The 19737-nt window shown below is 40.5% G+C and overlaps 1 protein-coding gene across 2 annotated transcripts; it reads right to left on the reverse strand.

Annotated features, from left to right (window-relative positions):
• Window positions 1–550: 550 nt before the first annotated feature.
• Window positions 551–18787, reverse strand: pkn3 (protein kinase N3). Of its 2 annotated transcripts, XM_058383354.1 has the most exons (22): window positions 18460–18787; window positions 14842–15118; window positions 14170–14324; window positions 11761–11890; window positions 10879–11030; window positions 9799–10018; window positions 9277–9459; window positions 8980–9089; window positions 7566–7709; window positions 7070–7145; window positions 6620–6836; window positions 6349–6442; window positions 6176–6237; window positions 5892–5961; window positions 5705–5796; window positions 5099–5275; window positions 4309–4371; window positions 4146–4222; window positions 3626–3768; window positions 2771–2878; window positions 1555–1635; window positions 551–1463 (listed from the first exon to the last, which is right to left on the reverse strand). In XM_058383354.1, exons 1-22 carry the CDS (start codon window positions 18478–18480, stop codon window positions 1263–1265), a joined length of 2853 nt encoding a protein of 950 aa, XP_058239337.1. In that variant the 5' UTR covers window positions 18481–18787; the 3' UTR covers window positions 551–1262. The 2 variants fall into 2 exon arrangements, with proteins under 2 accessions (XP_058239337.1, XP_058239339.1); XM_058383356.1 differs by lacking the exons at window positions 14170–14324; window positions 14842–15118; window positions 18460–18787 and adding an exon at window positions 12813–13467.
• Window positions 18788–19737: the final 950 nt, after the last annotated feature.

Raw genomic sequence — 19737 nt, forward strand, 5'->3', positions numbered from 1 at the left:
GTACCTTTAACCTTTATCAGGATGTGCAAGATTTTGAATTCAGTAAAATTTCGGACGTTCAGCTGACAGACTTCTGGATGTGTAACATTACTACAGACATCTGTGCTGAGAAAAACAGGAAATCTTCTTACTCCAAAAGTCTCAGCAGTTGCTGAATCCTGTCAATAAATATTTATGCAAAACTGTAGAACACTTTCATGCAACCGTCAGTCAAGGGTAGTTGGAAACGATGTTTTAAGTCGTTTAGTTTTTAAATTAGACAGATGTTCAAGATTCGACAGCTGTCCTTAGACTTCCTGTATAAGGTATCATCTTCAATGTAACTGCTTCACCATGGTCAAGGTTGCTATGGATCTGGAGCTAAGACCAGAAACACCAATAACCATGACCCTGGACCTGTGAGAATGCCAACTATTAAATTAACGAGTAGAGAAATTTCCGCTGTCTATGATAAATCTCACATACACTACTGATGCAACTGACAGATGAGATCAAACTGCATTTACCTTTTTTGAAGCATTTGGTCATCATAACCATTTAGATCTGGTAGTTATATATACAAAGCTTCATTCAGGTGTAAATTATGTAAAAAAAAAAAATAAATAAAAAATCCATACATACTCAGTGTATCAAAGCTCTACAGCTCTGAGCTGGAAGACTTCTGAATACACGGACTACAGAATGAATTGGAAAAAGGAAAAAATGTAACAAGTAATGACTGGTGCAGTCATGTGTGCAGACTCCAGAGCTCTAGAGATCAGGGTTTCATACTAGCCAAGAAGGATCCACAAGTAATAGTTGACTCATGTTCAGGATCAACTGATTAAACAGTTGATGGATCTAAGAAAGACGTGCAGACACACCAGTGCTTTGTGGAGGCTGAAAGTAAAGGAGTGAAAATTAAATTCAGCGTGGACCTTCTACTGTAATAGCAGGCACACGCACACAATCAGTAGCAACGCATTGCAGGACAGGAAAAAGGCTTAGCTCACAGTGATGACAGGTTCTCTTTCATTTTGGAGGCAGGACAGCAGTGAGTTATAGCTACACTGCAAGTGCTGCTTTCTTTCATCAGAAGAAACTCAGATGTAGCTCAAGTGCAGCCAGCAGCAGAAAAAGCACACAGACTTTGTGACAGTGACTCAGCTTCACTCGGCGCAACTGCATAGGTAGAGAAAAAGAATGAGAAGAAAGAGCTCAGGCAGGATTAGGACAGGAGCCTCGATGTGTCGCGTTCCGCTTGTCCATCAAGTCTCAGGCAGTCAGTGAAGCGAGGAGAAGTCGAAATCTGCGAAGATCTCCTGCTGCTCGGCTGTGAGGAAGAAGGGTGTGTGTGGAGGGGTGAGCACGGGCTTCAGGCGCGTGAACTCCTCGTCAAAGTTGCTCACGTCACCCGGGGCTTTGATGCTCGGCAGGAACGGAGGCTTCACTCGCTTGGCCAGCAAGGCTTCCCAGTCCACTCCCTGTGCAGTTACAAAACTACTCAGTCTACTGACATGATTTATGATTAGTCATATTTAGAAAAGGCGTATACTGAGTGTGCAGGAAGGTCACCTGAAAGAACCTGTGCCTTTTCACCTCGTTAGCGTCCTGCTCTCCAGCACCGAGACGTTTTTCTGGGTTTTTCTGCAGCAGCTATGAGAAAGATGAGCAAATGTCACTGAAAACATTCATTTACTGAACCACTAAGGCAGTGGTGGGGGGACAACAACAACAATAAACTATTAGAATAAGTCATATTATGCCTTCATTGCTATCATCAGACACGCTGCCATGGGCTTTGCAAATGCAATAACATTTGAAATGGAGCATGTAAGTAAACATCAGCTGTATCCCTGGAAAAAAACAGCACTATTTACAGTCTTGCCATTGTATAAATCCTGTCTGACAGCAAAGTACCGAATACCAGAGACGCTCAAATACCAAAGCAATCACACAACACACTGCAATAGGTCAACATCCAACAATCTACTCCATAGATTCTTGACCTGGGCTTGGATTAGCCCACACCCTGCACATTTTAGCACTTTCCCTGAAGTGCATTAAGGTGTGTGCAGGTCAGGGGGTTCTGGAAACCTGTGATCTGTCAGGATTGGAATGCGTGAATGATTTATAATGGCCTAAATAACAGTGTGAAAATTTAGTGGAAACAACCAAACTGAGAAAACACACCCACACAACACTGCAGAATCACCACCAATAACTAACATCAAACAAAAGGCATCCATACACAGGTATGAAATATTGTATGGCTTATTAGTTTAGTAAGAGATGGTGTCGATGTAGTGTTGCTTCCTGTATTTATGTAATTAGAAGATCCCCTTTAAAAGTGTCCTGATAAAAATAAAAAACACTAACCAGTCAGAAATGAGAATTTTCTTGGGCATTGGGACAAAAAGCCTGCAAAATTAGCCAAGATTTCCAGCGTACAATTTAAATAAGACACCCATCATCTCTCTCCTGAATAACCATTATTTTTGACTGCAATGATGACCTTCATTAATTCCCAAAAAACACACGTGCTGCAGTGTCAATGTGAACCTTTCAGACATCAGTTAGCTACAAAAGTCTTACAAAAGTAGACAGGGCCTGAGATATGACTTAGATAATCCTCGGCCATTCAGCATGCTTACAGAATCCACTCACAGAGAGTTTGGTAAAATAGATTAACTCCATGCTCCATGTGAGCAGATATCCTACAACACAGTCCTGTAAGGCTGTCCTCAGTTTAGTGTTGCTACGAAAAGAGGAGATGGAGATGCACACTTACCTTCTGAATGATAGAGACTGACTCAGGGGAGAGAAACCTGGGGTAACGCACTTCATCATTCACTATGCTGTCAAACACTTCCTCCTCATCATCACCTGGGAAGGGAGACTGAAGGGGGAACAAAGGCATAGCTGGCGTTATGATCATGTCTATCAGATAGTCATGTATTTTTGTCAAGTGTTTATGTATTTCATTGTCGGCACATCAGAAAGGCTATATTTTATCTAGGCAAGCTGACAACATATGTGCCGTAGGAATCATCAATGAAAGTCACATTAAAGCCATCATTAAAACTGACTATTTTGTAGAATTAAACTCACATCTAAATGAAAATAACGTATAATTGAGTATATTTTAATAGCCATGATCACAGGGAATGATAAGTAATTCAATTTGCATCGCATCACATGTTTTTGCTTCCAAACCTCTCAAGCTGTTACAATTATATTTAGGGGGAAAACAAACAAATGATTTTATGCAAATTAGTTAATAAATTTTAGACCAATCGCATGGCCCTTTACTTTCCTAACTGCATTATTTTGCTGCATTGAATCTCATTTTCAACCAAGCACTGCTCATATTACATAGAAATGGAAGAGGAAGCTGTAAATGCCATTTTCAGCTCCATTACCAACAGAGATAAAGCACCAAGACTCTATTAACGTTTACTGTTCCTGAAGAAAAATGCAGCAAACATGCCCTGGGGTTATAGGGAAGTTTTTCATCTAAAGCTAACGTTCTAATCTAAAGTTAGATTGCACATAACTGGACGGTCAGTGTTAAGCCAATTATATTTACATTACTTCTTTATAAATTAAATCTTTTTTTTAAACAGATAGCTGGCCTTGAACTGACCTCTCCCACTAGCATCTCGTAGATGAGCACGCCGAGGCCCCACCAGTCCACAGCGCGGGTATAAGTGCTGTCTGTCAAAACCTCAGGGGCCAAGAATTCTGGGGTTCCACAGAAGGTGGATGTCCGGTCACCGTGGCCCATACCTGAAAAGTATGAAACAAGAGTCATACTCAATCCCTAAAAACATTAATGAATAAAAATGATCATTTTTGAAGTTTTCTCTCCTTTACGGCAACGTTCAATGTGCATCAGTGTTGATGCAAAGGTATTTGAAAAGAAAAAAAAAAAAAAGGCATTAATGAAACCAAAATAAATCTAGGTGAGAAACAGCAATAAATAGTACCCACAGGTTTTTTGGCACAATATGTTGGCAGACATTTTTGGCACCGTATGAACTGCAGAACTGCTCATACTTTTACACTAAATATTATTTCTTGTTAAGTGACATAAATACATTCTGGTGGTTTTACTGTAACCTTTCATGAGGAAAATACTTTTTACACCAATGCTGTGGCATTACCTTCTTTGCAAAGTCCAAAATCTGCTATTCTCACAAAGCCATCAGCGTCCATTAACAGATTGTCCAGTTTCAGGTCCCTGTTGAAGAATTTGGTGAAATTCAGTATTTCTTTAAAGTGACTAAGGCTCTATTTATAAACCAAGACCATAAAGAGAATATTTACCGATAAACAATTTTGTTCTGGTGCAGAAACTCGAGACCCAGGAGTACACAGGCAGCATAAAATCTGACCAGAACATAAAGAAGGCTTTAAGTCAGATTGGTTATGTAAACGCAGATAGAACAGGACTATTTTTAATGCTGTCTTGAGGATTCAGAGGATCACATGTGAAGAAAGTGAGAAAATTAGCACTTTTTTTTTTTTATTTTTATTCAGCTCGCTATGTTTAGTTTTCAGTGGTTTTCTGCTTTGTGGCAGAAAAATATTATTCCAGTACATTCCACCAGTAAGATGTGGTTGCTGTCTGATGGTTGCTTGTTCGGTTTTGCTGAACTTCTATGAGACACTAAAAGTAATGGAAGTCAAAGAACACCTTCCCAGTTTTGTGTACCCCTTACTTTATTGTTAATATACATAGTCTAATTGTTATTAAGAACATTTTAAAGGCCACATTTAGTTTATTTTAACATTTTTTGTAATACTGTAATATAATTTCCTAAAGCACATGAGCAACTCTGTGTGACATGGATATATTTTGTCGGGGGATATATTTACAGAAAAGAATTTGGATAAGACTTTTATTACGTTTGCACTCCATTAGCCATGCAGCTCAAGTGAAAAAAGCATATTTATCAAAGCTGTACTTATTTAGAATAGAATCCTTATTGATGTGAGATGCACAGGTATGTAGTACATGTTAGGTATGTGTTTGAATATGCATTAGAAAAAAAAAAGACAGTATGTAGTTGTACGTGTGCATCCCGGTGTTTTAGTGTGTTTGTATATTATATACCGGGCCTGGCGTTCAGTGAAGATGCTGGAGTGTATGTGGGTCATCAGGTCACCTCCAGGTGAATATTCCATAACAAAGCACACATGGTCGCATGTCTGGAAGCAGCCATGAAGGTTGACGAGAAATGGGTGCCTGGATGCATTAATGGTCTCAAAAATCCTCTTCTCACACATTAGACTGATAAGAAAACAGAAGAGAGCTCACATCAATACAAACATTAAAGTGGTTAAAATGGTAAAAGTTGAACTAGTCTAATAATTACATAAAATCACAAACTTACCTAATGCCCTACATCATGTTGTACCACTTAGGTCTCCATCATAGCTACTGACTATCAATCCAGATTCAAGACTCCCTGGATGTCTGAAGAGCTCTGTCTCTGACTTCATATTAAGACTGAAGACTTATTTCTACACTATGCACTTTAAAAAGAAGCACCAATTTATATTAAATATCAATAGTTTTGTATTGTTTATGTAGCTGTACCAATTTACTGTGCATCTTCCTTTCTAACAGGATTGTAGCTAGATAGTATTCTTAATCCATTTATGTTTCCCATAGAGACTACACCTCTGTTATTGCACAGGGACCATGGTTTATAGTTACCTGTCAACTTCATCACGTGTCACTACATCCCCTTTCTTCAAGGCTTTTATGGCGTACAACTTCCCTGTGCTCTTATACTCTGCTAACAGCACCTATAATAATCACAGACAGAAAAACTTTATTGCACTGTTCCTGAAAACAACAGGTTAAACTCTGAAAAGATTAGCTGAGCGCTGGGAGGATATACCTTTCCAAAGTGGCCTCTGCCAAGGACAGAGATACAGATGAAATTATCCATCTGCAGCTCATGTGCTTGCCTGAAATAGAGACAGGAGACAGACCGTTAGGGTGTGTGAACTGAGAAGTTGAGATGTACATAAAGGAAGGCATTATAAAACCGAAGAGTGATGATTTGATGAAATGAAATGTGTAGGGGAAGAGAGAAGTGTGAATGTGAGAGACAGACAGAGAGAGACAGAGAGAGACAGAGAGAGAGTTCTGTTCAACAGGTATTGCAGATAGCCAACTTACTTAGGAATGGATTGCAGCACAGCTCTGCCTCCACAATCTTCAGCTTGGTTGCCTTTCAAGTTCTACATAAACATGGCAAAAGATGCAACAATAGTGACTTATGCGAACCTAAAAAAATACAAGTTACTTATAGAGTGTACCTAATAGCAGTGAATGAATGAGTGCGAGTTTACCACGGACGCAGGGCTCTCGGTCCTTGTCAGATAGAGACGAGGGGGTTTGGGAGGTCGCTCCTCACTGAAATTCAGTTTAACAACTGCAGAGTCTCTAAAAGCAGAATGTATTCACGCCAATCACACAAACTGAGAGGATCAGTATTCATACAGCATGAAATACAACACCTGCACGTTCTTAAACGTTGACGGTAAAGCAACGTGCCAAAATCTGAAATAATACTCACAATGATGGCAAATCAGCTTACTTGAAACAGGGTTCTGAACTCACCCAGGTGGAGGAGGGGTGGATGTGGAGGTTTTTTCTGCAGATGGAGGGGAAGTGAGATCAGGCTGTTGGGTTGGAGGTGGAGAGGGCAGGTCAGTGGAGGCCAGCGGGGGGCTCATTGCAGTAATGTTGCTGCTGCACGGTGGTAACACACTCATCATCAGACGGCCCCACGTGGCAAAGTTCATGTTCATCTGTGCAGCCCGTAAGAAGTTTTTACCTAAAAGGAAAATAAGGAATTATTGTTCTTCTTTCGATCCTGAAATATCTTATGGCTGCTGTGTGTTGGAAGGTCTCGAAGGGATTACTACAGACAATGAGTCGACATTTTCCTGTACTGAGATGAAACAAAATGAATGTTTAAACAAAACTGGAAGTCTATGGGTAGTTGTCCACAGCTACGGTGACTAAAAAGCCTGTACCTCTAATAAATGCTGTATAAATAAAAAGTACCTTTCTCTTTGGGGAATATACGTTTCTGCCGCTGTAACTTCGGATGCCGCTCAATGACAGGGTTGATGAATCTCACCTGCATATATATATGGACAAATGAGAAATTTATGTTTTTTAATAAATAAATAAACAGATTAAGAGAATTATATAAATTCCATGCAAAGAATGACTGGGCAGCCACTGACCATATCCTCTCATGATTAGTATACGATAACAAAACATGCTTTAATAAAAATCACCAAATTAGTGGTGACAACCAGATTGAACCATGAAATTGTTCGCTATAGTTACAGCTTATTGGTACATCTGAAAATATTTGTTTTGTGAAAGTTAATTGAAGTTAGAGTGGTGTTCTTCTGGCCCTTGAGCCCACTTGTCACCTAAACGCCTTGAAACAAAATCAGCTTGCCCCAGGATACGGATTTATCTGCCCTAGAAAACCTGTGCAATACAAAATATCCAAAAGCTGCAGTTTGTTTCAGCGACAGTGTCCAACCTCAGTGAACAGTGTGCCTTGTGGTTCCAGGTAAAGGCACATGCCATGCCGCTGGTTATCCAGAAAGTCTTCCAGGCGCAGGAACTTCACAGCACACAAAGCTCTCCAATCCCGCCAGTACACACCAATCTCCAGCTCACGGGACTACAAAATCAGAGACACAAATATGCACATCTTTTGGCTCCAGTATTCCATTTCAGAACATTCATTAACAATGTTACTGGAAAAAAAAAACACATTCTCTTACAAGTGAAACAACTTAACTCTAGTGGGCTAGGACAATGTTAACTGAATCAGCAGAGTAATGTTTTCCTTCGGGTTGAAATGTGTTTTCATTCATTGAAGACGTTACTGAATTGGCCTGTGTGATCTTGGAACCAAAACTGAAAGTAGACTTGGCCAGTTGCTTTTTTTTTAGCCTCAGGCCAATGGGAGTTTAGTGATAGAGAATAAAGTTACAGATTACAGCAGATAATGTGAGGCTCTGAGGAGCTGATTACACTTTGTTAGCAAAGTCATATTAAAAAATAAGTAGAAAAGTCCATATAAACTGCATTAAACACTATTAGTGAGGTCAGGACTGAAACAACTAACCAGATTTCATACGAGTGGTGTAGTTGTAAGGCAACTGCCTAAAACTTGAGCGCTACGAAACAAGTGAAGATTAGGTGTATGATCTATATTAAACATTGTGGACACTCTCGAGTGACACCACAGAAAAACCCTGCGACTGAGAGATCAGTTGAAATACGGATGATGCCACAACCATTCTTGGCTGGAAGTCCAAGATAAATTGGCCCTGCTCTCTAAGTGGGAGGGTTGCCATTATTCTCTTCCCCATCCAATCATAGGCGTGTGAGAGGAAGAGTGTTATGCTTCCCTGGGATGCATCATGAGCAGCAGGTCAAAAAGATGCAGTGGCTGTCTTAGTGTGTTGCTGGAGGAAGCAGGTGTTAGCTGTCGCGTGATAGAGCAAAAGAGCTAGCAGGTAGATTTGGCCAATGACTAACTGCCCAACCCACACATTTTTCTAGCAAACATCTTAACATGAGAATGTGTCTAATCACTGTCAACATGGCCATGATGAATTCACACTAAACATTATTCTTGAAATGATCATAATTGCACATTTATTTAATCCAATGCTGACTCCAAATGCACGAGAGACCATTTTGTCTCTCCCTCCCTGAAACGTTTAATGTATTCTGTTCCAAAGACGATTAGGGTTATTCATTTCTACCATGAAAACACAAAAGAGACAGCTGGTATGCTGGACTCAAAAGCAAGACTTAGCAAAGAGTCAATTAGAAAAAGAATGACTGGGCAGGATTTGAGACAAAAGAAGGCCTGAGGGTCAATTAATCAGTTCTACAATTTAAAAAAAATATCAAAACACAATCTTTTTGCCACATACCCTCTCCAGTTCAATACTGAAGCTTTGGTCCCAGGCCTCTTTGCCCACAGGCCGCCAGTTTGTTCGACCAACCATCCGATTATCCACCTTCAACACTGCACTGATTTCAGCTGGGGTAAAAATTGCACACAAAGATTTTTTGTTTTGTTTTAGACATCAAATACACAAACCAACTCTGCAATACCACAGTATTTAAATCTGAATCAGAAAGTAATATATTCCCAATGTGGTTATACATCTTAAACTGATCAGTTTATGCCTTGATGTGGTTTTAATCAGCAAAGCAGCAGGACCTACTGGATAATTCATCAGGTTTGGTCATCTTGCCATTGGTGCTGCGTGTGGACAGGCCGGTCCTCATTCTCAGGGACTTGGCTTCAGAGGGGCTGCTGGGGGAGGAGGAAGCACAGGCCACGCGACAGCGGCCTGGCACAGATTCCAACAGATCCTGACAGCCCATTAATCTGACTTCCAGCCGACCTACACAAACGCACATAAACCATGCTCAGCAAATGCAGCCACACACAAAGCCACAATCATTACAATATCTGCAAGGAACTGGCCAATATATTTCTAGCATTTAAGTGTATTTAAGTATACTCTTGAATAAAATGTCCACCAATAATTTTAATCAGGCCTTCCTTTGTACAAGTGTGATCGTTCTGAATATCTGTGTGATGCTGTATCATCTTTAAATATGGAGATGGTTTGTAGATTAATTATGCAAGAGCTTCTGTGAATTATGTGAAGCTGCATGCCTATAGTGAGATAGCTACTCAAATGCATGACAGAACTCTGTCAGTGGAAAACAAAAAAGACCTGTAAGACTGGCAGGTTTGAAGAACGAAGATGAGGAGGCAGATGGTGAAGAGCGCTGACGGTCCCTTTGCAGGCCCAGAATAGGTGAGGTTCCCACTGTCAGCTCCTCTTTTATGTCAGCCAGTTTGGGGTGGTCTGAAGGAAGCTCCTGGAGCCTCCGCTCTAGAGACAGACGCAGAAGATCCAGCTTCTGAGAGGACTCCTGCAGACGAGCTTGAGCCTGAGCAGATATTTCATATATTTAAATGCAGCACCAAAAAGAAAAAAAGGTTTTACTGTGCAAAAAAAAAAAAACAGTACATAACAATCCTACTGAAAATACATGTTACCATTTCCACTTTTTAACAACACACAAGTACCTAAACTATAATATACTGATACACAGAAAAACTGCTAGACTTTTGAAAAATACAAAATTGTGTAATAAAGTGTCTTTATGATATTCAGCAAATGGAAAGATCGGTTGCAGAATAAGTAAGGTGGTGGTGGTGGTCTTTCGGCTGCTCCATGTTCGGGGTCGCCACAGCGAATCATTTGGTCCACATGTTTAGATTTGGCACAGGTTTTATGCCGGATGTCCTTCCTGACGCAAACCTCCCATTTAATCCGGGTTTGGGACCGGCACTGAGAGTTAACTCTTCAGTGGCAGGGTTAGCACCCTGCCGGGGAATCAAACCCGGGCCGCGGGAATGAGAGCATGGGATCCTGCCGCAGGAGGCTTGCAGAATAAGTAAGCAATAATTTGTGTGGAAAGCAGTGCAAAGCGTTTATGAATGCTAACAATGATTACACTGCAGAATCCAAGAAGCTGATGATGCAATGTCATGTGTGTGACTCACATAAACCTCATAAGACTAACAATTCTAGCAAGTAAATGTGCCTAGGATTAGGAGCAGCTCTTAATCCTAGTACTACAAAATTCATTCTAAGTAAATATCCTGCAGGTCCAAAACAACCAGTCACTGTTATAAACAGCTATGTGATTATTACATAAGCAGTATCCTTCATGATAGAGTAAAAACATGGAAGAATTTTAACTCTGCTTAACAGAACATAATTAAAAGATTTCAAATTTCAGACCTCAGCCAAGGCGCGGCGGTCTTGAACTCTGCGGCCTCCGAGCTGCCTCACCACATTCTTGGCTCCTTCAGCTACCGCAGCCTCGATCCTCAGGTGGTGCCGAAGCTCCTCCATTCTCAGCTCCAGGGGGGTGATGGTCTCCGAAGGACGACCTGAGAGTGCAAAGGCTGCTTTATTTACACCGTGTAATTTTAGCTGTCTTTAAGATTACTACTTGTCGCCTTGTATGAGATGATCCTAACAAACTCTTGGCTGAATTCTATAACAGCGTGTGTGAGAACTTGCATACTCCATGTCAGACAATACAATGAAGATCGTCTCACAATAGACCTGTGATTAAAGAAAATTACAATGTTCTGCTTACACCACCATCCAACATGATTCGAGCTTATGTACAAAAAAAAAAAAGGGGTCAAACGAGAAACAAGCCTTCCGTATTACAATGGAATATGTCATGCATAGAGAAAACACTGTTCCTCTGCACTATTTGGGAAGAAGTGTATTTTGTAGTTGTTGGAGGCTGTGTAAGCCGTAGGCTGGTAACTTGAACTCACCCGCTAAATCAATCACGGAAATTAAGTGAAATACAAAAAGCTGACAGAAAATGAGTGACAGCCGTTTGCTCCCGGGACATGATGCTGCATCTGTATCTGTCTATTTTAAGATATCACACAGAAGATATAAGCCCTTCAGAGCATTTTCAGCATTTAAAAATTCATTTCTTCACTGACAGTGCTGTTGGATTTCAAGTGATGAGAATGACAAAAATTTCCCCATGTGCAAGTTTTGTTTAATAAGTTCTGCCTCTTTAACGGTCACTGCCTTTTGTGGGCTTTCTATTTTAGTGAACAGTGAAAGGTAGAAGTCTTTGTCTACGCTCACCTTCTGTTTCTGAGGCCTCACGCTCTCCCTCTCTGGCCTGAGTCACTTTCACAATCTGCATGCGCAGCAGCTCGATTTTGGTCCTACTATCCTGCAGCATCTGCTGGGCTGTGGACAGCATCTTTCGGTCCTGGAGAGGAAGATTGGCACATGAGTAAAAGTAAGATAAAGACACAGGAAGTGAGAGCTAGAGATGGACATAGACAGGCAATCAGTCAATAGGCAGGGGATGAGAAATTGGACAGGCAGACAGAGAAAGAGAGAGAGAGGGAGGAAGAACATGTGCAACAATGAAAGGGAGTGTAAATAGGAGAGAGAACAATATTAGCAGAGAATGACCTTCCTCCAGTAATATGATGACAAACAGATCAGTTACTGTTCGGTGGCCTTTTATAGCTTCCTATTATTTTCTGTGAACATATTCATTGCATCCAGTCAGGTGTCTAGAAAACCAAACCACATGCTGTACCAACAACTGCAAAGTTTTATTAGCCACGATAAATAACAAAAGACATAGCGTAATTAACTGGAATTAAAAAAGTGAAATAAAATCAATCCGAAGTGAGCAAAGAATAAGAAACAGCACAGCTCAGATGGCAGACACATGCACTGTTTGGGATGTATTACATATAGAGGGCAGTGTTTGAACTGTAACAGAATGCAGCTTTAAGCAAAGCCAGTGTAAACAATGATCAAACAGTGAATGCAACATTCATCTGCAGGTTCTGAACAGTGTCTTCGTTTACCAAAATCCAAAGCCTGGTGCAAATAAAGCTACAATATGAAATATGAGATGGACGGTGTATGTCCTTCAATGCCTTTTATGCAATTTCGCTCGCATTTCTGGACTGAATGGAATGGAAGAGATTGCAATTTCATGCAGGAGGTAAAACATCTGTCTGGAGGTCATAATAGCAAAAGAATGTTTTTTTTGATTAACTTTTCACCATCATCCTATTGTACCTGGATAATTTCTTAAGCATGCATAACGTAAAAGCGGAGAACAAACTGAGAGGCAAATAACACTGCATAAACATACGAAAGAACACTACCGTCCACAGCGCTCTCCCTTTTTCTAGGCAGTTTAACAGCTCATCAGTCATCTTTGGTGGACTTTTAGACTGCTGAATGGCATCTCCTTTTTCCTTCACTCTCCCCATCGGATTTTCTCTCCTGCTCCTGGCGTCCTTCTATCACCCTTAGTCGTACCCGGTCACGCTGTTGGGCTGTTTGTGCCTTGAGCCAAGGTGCTGAGTTCTCATTTTATCTGGCATCACTGGCTGAAAAGCCATTCCTCACCTTCTTATTATGGTTTAGTGTCCTTGCATTCTGCCTCTCTCTCTCTCTTTCACTCCCCTTCTCTCAATCAAAGTGCCTGTTCTATAGAGCTCAGTCTCGCAGTCCTTCTCTTCTCACTCCCACCCTCTCCCTCTCTTCAGTAGAGTTATATAGCTGTGTGGTGGTGCTGCTGCTGTTCTCTCCAGCTTGGCTAGCCCACATCAGAGAGCTACAGCATTGGTTCGTTCAAAGTCACATGGCCCAATGCTGTCGCCAGGCCCAGGACAGGAGGTACGTGTTAAAGGTAAGTGTGTGTGTGAGAGAGAGACAGAGGCTCAGAACTCAGTGCTGCATGGATCCCGGATGGCAGTGAAACCATAAATCAGAGTCTGCCAGAACATTTAGTACTTACAGGGCAGCAGTAGCAACAGAAAGGGAGTCAGGAATGTGCAGACTGGCAAAGCACAGTCTCTGCTTTACTAGAGGTCATGTGTTCATCAATCTAAAAACAGGTACAGGTAGTAAAAAGGTAGGAAACCTTTAAGAAACAGGAGAGGAGGAAGAATATAGTAATCCAAAACAGAAGCAGAATGCATAATACGGTATATTTGCATTCAGATTTTAAATGCATTTCCCAAAAAGGAAATAAAAGCAAAAAAATAAATGTGATTCCTTGAGAGGGACGATTACAGCTGCTATTTATATGAATATTCTAAATATAAAACAGTGTTGGCCATCAGCCATGGACTACATTGAAACATGACACACAGGAAAGGTTTCCAGAGTTTACTTTCCCTTTTAAAGTTTAGGGACTTTCTGTTGCCATGGTAACTGGGGAAACCCTTATTGTGGCCTCAAACACTTGAATAAAATCCCCCCCACCCTAATTTGACACATGCTTTAATGCAAGTCAGATCCTCCATTTACATGCGTTACTAGAGTAATTTAGCACCACACACAGTAGAGACATAAAAATACATCTGTCTATCAGATCAGAAAATACCACTAACTTACCAAAACTAAGTGACCTCTAAGATGATAACCTGAAGCGTGAGCATGGGCATGCAAATTCCATCAGGACACCGAAATGATGAAGTGCTAACTAGACAAAATACGGCATTAGTGCCTCACCTTGACTGAACAGCTGGCATACATCTGGATGATGTTCTCGGCTCCTTGCTTCACCTTCAGCTCCATGTTGAGCTGCTTCTTCAGAGTGCGGATGCGACTGCCCAGAGGAGACGTGGAGTCCTCCCAGTGGCACGGGTCTGGAGAAATGGCAGGATCTGTGGAAAACCAGGCAATGAAAGCTATTCTAAGGGAGTCGAAACTGAATAATGTCTGTGCCCTAAGCAAACACACACTCTGATTAGATCAATATAACTCTGCATTCAAAACTTTCCCTGAAATATGAAAGCAATAAAAGTGCACTGCTTTTGTTATTCCCTGAGGCAGATACTGATAAGTCATTTTAACCACAAATACATGGCAGACATTAAATAAGCACAAGCAGAAACAATCGGTTGGTTCTGAAGGTAGCAAGCTGAAAAAGGAAGGGAAAAGCAGTCATGACACATTCCCCATATTCTTGTCCAATATTTATTCAGTTTCCTTAAGTGGTGGTGTTAATCAAATGTGTTCATTAGGTCATGGCCACCCAAAATCTTAGGAACCCGTTAGGAAATAATTAAGCTAAGAGCCATTCATTGAGAACGTAAGATTGAACTGTCCTTTCAGTATATTTGCTGTGCATATATGTATTTTAAAATTTGTTTATATTGCATTATATACCCAATACCTCACCTGTGGTGGGGTCTCTCTCTGTAGCCATGGCACGTGCATTCAGCTCCTGAAGTTCCCAGTGAAGTTGCTCCAGTTTACGAGTGGAGGCGCGTAGTTGACCCTCCACATCAGCGGCACTCTTCTTGTTGGTGACAGCACGCCGTAGCCGCTCTGCTGCCTCCTTGATCTTCAGTTCTCGCTGGATCTCCTGCCTGAGCAGGGACCGGGCGTCTTCTAGCCGCTGCTGGAACACCGGGTCAAGCAGGTCGCCCTCAGGCAGACCCCGCAAGCAGCCAGCCTACAAGAACGTGTTAGATATCAAAATCATTGACTCTGGATACTTTTGACTTCCTGAATATATAAGTTGAGTAATCTTAGTGCCATGACAGACACAGCCTATATCACTGGCTAATAAGTTATACTCAAACACACCCACATACAGTACATACATTATGTGAAATAGAAAATGATAATATGCTTGCATTTAAATAAAAACAAAAATGTTCAACAGAAAAGGCTTTAAGGCAATCTCAAGTTTAAATCCACTGAGGTCAGGAATCAAGGCAGCATAATTTGCTTAGCTCTTTGGGTGAAACGAATGGCATGGGTCTCTCTTCTGTCAATCAAAGCAGTGTCACCTGCCAACTGTGGGCATCTGTGAGCTCATGTGTGTGAAAGCGGGCGGTTATCACTTTGAAAAGATGCAGAGCTGTCTCAGAGGAAGCAGCTGTAAGCCCTCAACCTCCCTGTCTGGTAGTAGTTGCACTATGGAGAGAGTTAGCCAGCGGGTGGGACTTTGCAAGACGAAATTAGGGAAGAGAATTTCCCATTTAATTTTTATTTTTCTTAAACATTTATGGAACATTTTAAAGGTCGTCCCAGCAAAAGCACTTTGAAACAGTGAAGTTTTCTTACTCAGGAAAGTGTTTAGTACAGAGGACTTGAGGGTTCCCAGTAATGTGACTTTAAGAGAGAGGGGAGAAAAGAGGATGGTGAGGAAACGGGTAACTGATAACAGGAATTAACTTGTTCTGCAGACGTTCCACAACATGAAATATAACTATGAAAACTGCTTCAAACAAAAGAACGGCGAGAGCCTTATCACACTGATATGTGTGAATTGAATGAATGAATTTTTTGTGTGTGAACCGGTTGAAGATAAACAACCACACCGACAGCCAGTGTATAGTCTAGCAACTTGTTTAGAGCAGCTTTAGACAAGCAGATTTTTATCCTTTTTTCAAAGGCAGGTATGTTTCTTGTGACCACCGAGGTGCGCACACACACACACACACACAGAAGAGCTAAGAATCATTAACCAGGTTTGCCATACTTTATGCAAAATATCAACCCCCACCTACAGCTCATAATCCATACAAATAACCTGAAACTAGCACAAAGGCATTGGAATTTATGCTCTGGAAAAGGGAGTCACTCCTTTTCCTTCTTTTTCCAAGCCTTTGCATGTGAAACAACGCATTTCAGATGTATGTGCATTATCCGCTCCATAATCCTCCTTTCCCTCTCTCAATCTTTGCAGTACCTAATTTCTACTTTCTTAAGGAAATTCATTAGATTTCATTCTCATTATTCGCTATAACAAGATATTTGCAGAAACAGAATATTATGAAACCTAACCAATTTGGTGTGAAAAGTAAAAAACAAACCAAAAAAAAAAAAAAAAAAAAATTGGCTCTAGCAGCCCTGTCTGCTGCTCCTCCTTTACCGAAAATGTTAATATAATGAGCATGAGGCAGAGTGGGGCATATTCCTGTCCTTATGTGTCTCTATTAGTGCTTCTTGTTGTTTGTATTTTGAATCACTAGGTGCAATCATAAACTCTGTGGAGCTAAATGGGGCAGAAAGGTGAGCAAATCAATGGAACATCAGCTTGTGTTAAGCAGAGAGCAATATTTTTAATTTACTGGTTACTCAAAAGAGATATTAGGTATTTTTTAACAGAATTTTAAAATCTTTGGTGATGATGTATACATAACATTATGACCACCTGCATAATATTGTGTTGGTCCCCCCTTTATTACCAAAACAGCCCTGACTCATCAAGACATGGACTCTGCTAGAGGTTTCCCAGCAGAACATGACACAAGCATGACACTGCCTCTGCCGGCTTCCCATAGTGCATCTTGGTGCCATGTATTCCCCATTCGGATCACACGGGTCAGCCTTTGCTCCCCATGTGCATCAATGAGCCTTGACTGCACATCACCCTGTCTCCATTTCACCACTGTTCCTTCCTTGGACCACTTTTGATAGATACTGACCACTGCAGACCGGGAACACCCCACAAGAGCTGCAGTTTTGGAGATGTTCTGATCCAGTCGTCTAGCCATCACAATTTGGCCCTTCATCAAACTCGCTCAAATCCTTACGCTTGTCCATTTTTCCTGCTTCTAACACATCAACTTTGAGCACAAAATGTTCACTTGCTGCCTAATATATCCCAAACACTAACATAATCTTATGCCTGATTGGTGTAGGTCTTTTTAAATCATTGGAGAGCTTCAACACATCTGAAGTGACCTATAACACATCTGATCCTGTGTATATAATGTGTATTGTATATTGTGGGGCGTGTTGATAAGGCGTATGTCATGAAAAAAAAAATAACACGAGTTAATTCCTCATGTGAACTCCTGTAATAACAGAAAATGCAAGAGCAAAAGTGGCTGAAGCATAAATAAATTTTATGTTTAAATGTTTTATAGAAACAAAGCTTAGTATATCTGATACCAGGGTCAAGGGAAAAGGTTAGGAAGTTTAAAAAAAACAAAAAAACAAAAACAGTCCATACAAGAGGAAGCCAGTTCTGGTGAAACCTGTTTAACCTGAAACCTCGTACCGAAGACTAGATCTGGACAAATACAACAATCCTAGAAATGACAACTGAGTGACGGCGCAAAGGAAAAACACAGTGATTTACAGGCGTACATTCAGAATGTGTGCTTCTCTTAAATGCAACTGGGAATACTGGGGAAATATGATTTATTAATTATCCTTTATAAGTGGGGGGGTTTTGTTTTTGAGTCCTGGGGTGAAGAGAAAATCATCTAGAACCCAGGTGATATTACTAAACATGTTCACCTGGATAACCTCCAAAAGGTACAAAAGAAAATTAATAGAAATATTAAAGAATTAAAACAGTGTAAAATACACAATCCAGGAGTCACAATCCTCCACTGTTTTGTTTAGATAATAACAACATTTTTACAATACATTTTATTTAGAATAGTATGTACAATTAAGTAAAATCGTTCCATAAGTATATATATATATATATATATATATATATATATATATATATATATATATATATATATATATATAATTAGTGAATTATTCATTTTATTAGCGTTAATTATATATATATATATATATATATATATATATATATATATATATATATATATATATATATAATTAGTGAATTATTCATTTTATTAGCGTTAATGACTAACAGTGGTTCAGAGGGTTTAACCCACGCTAAGTGAGCTAACCTTAACCTTACCTAGCCTGCTAACCTGTTAGCTTTCCATTTAAGCAAATGAACAAGTTTATCCTCCTTGTAAAAGGTTTGTTTTATTTCCCTCCTGACACCCAAATCATTTTAATCATTCTTACCTGAAGTGTCACACCCGCCATCTCTCTTTCTCTTTCTCTCTCTCTCTCTCTCTCGTGCGTGTGTGTGCGCGTGAACAGGGCAAAAAGAACTTCAAACGCAAGCAGGCAGCCAAAAATAAGTTCCCCAGCTTCAAGCGGAGCCGTCCTCCTGATTAAATTAGTCGTGTTTAAAATAAAACAATGAACCAAACATGTGGATATTACACCGAAATCCTAGGAGCGCGGTGGAAAATCTCGCCCACACATGACAACCACAAGCTGGCTCTCAGGGATGGAGGTTAGGAGTGAGTGACAGGCTGTTACCGGCACTTCGGAAACTTTTTCTCTTCTTTTCCTTTTTCCTGAGGTTTGAAATTCCACTGACGCCTCCCTGCAATACGATTGGCTCTCTCACCTGTCAATCACAAGCACAGACCAATTAATAAGGGCGCTTTTTTTTTTTTTTTTTTTAGCGGGGGCGGATTTATGGAAAGAGAGTTCTTGTTTATTTACATGGCTGTTGAATTCTCGATTCTGATTGGTCAGATTGTTTTGTTTAATTTGTATTACAGAGGCTCCCGATAATAGTCCCGGCTGTAATTCAAATCACAGATGTAAAAATATTACTGCGCGCGTTTCTAATACGTCGTCGTTTCCATAGTAACGGCTCTTTCACGGGGGGGCTACGCGGAGGACGCCGCACGTAATGTCATAATGAAGGAGAAGAATGAGCTTGGTGTAAGTTTTCTGTAAGGCAAGGTCTGTTCGAGATTTATGGCCGGAATGTTGAGTCTCAGTGCTTTAAGCAGTCAACAGGTTTTCAGCAAAGTCTCTAGAGCACATAAAACTTTTCTTAAGGCTGGTTAGAGAGCTATAACATTACCTGAGTGTTAACAGGGACTACTTTTAGTGATCACTGGATCTAAATTTTCTAGATGTTCCACTGTATTAAATTATTTAACAAAAAAAAGCAAACAAGATGTCATTCATTAACAAATTTTAAAAAACGTGAATTTTGAACATAGTCTGTCTGTTTGTGTGACCGTTTTCTCAGACTTGAGTGTGAAATATACACTATATTGCTGACACCCCTCCAAATCATTGAATTCAGGTGTTGTTTTTCAGGAGGTGGTCTCAGCCCCTTAGTTACAGTGAAAGGAACTCTTAATGCTTCAGCATACCAAGACATATTGGACAATTTCATGCTACCAACTTTGTGGGAACAGTTTGGGGATGACCCCTTCCTGTTCCAACATGACTGCGCACCGGTGCACAAAGCAACATCCATAAAGCCATGGA

This window comes from Hemibagrus wyckioides, linkage group LG28 (genome assembly GCF_019097595.1).
Source record: "Hemibagrus wyckioides isolate EC202008001 linkage group LG28, SWU_Hwy_1.0, whole genome shotgun sequence".
Classification (NCBI taxonomy): domain Eukaryota; kingdom Metazoa; phylum Chordata; class Actinopteri; order Siluriformes; family Bagridae; genus Hemibagrus; species Hemibagrus wyckioides.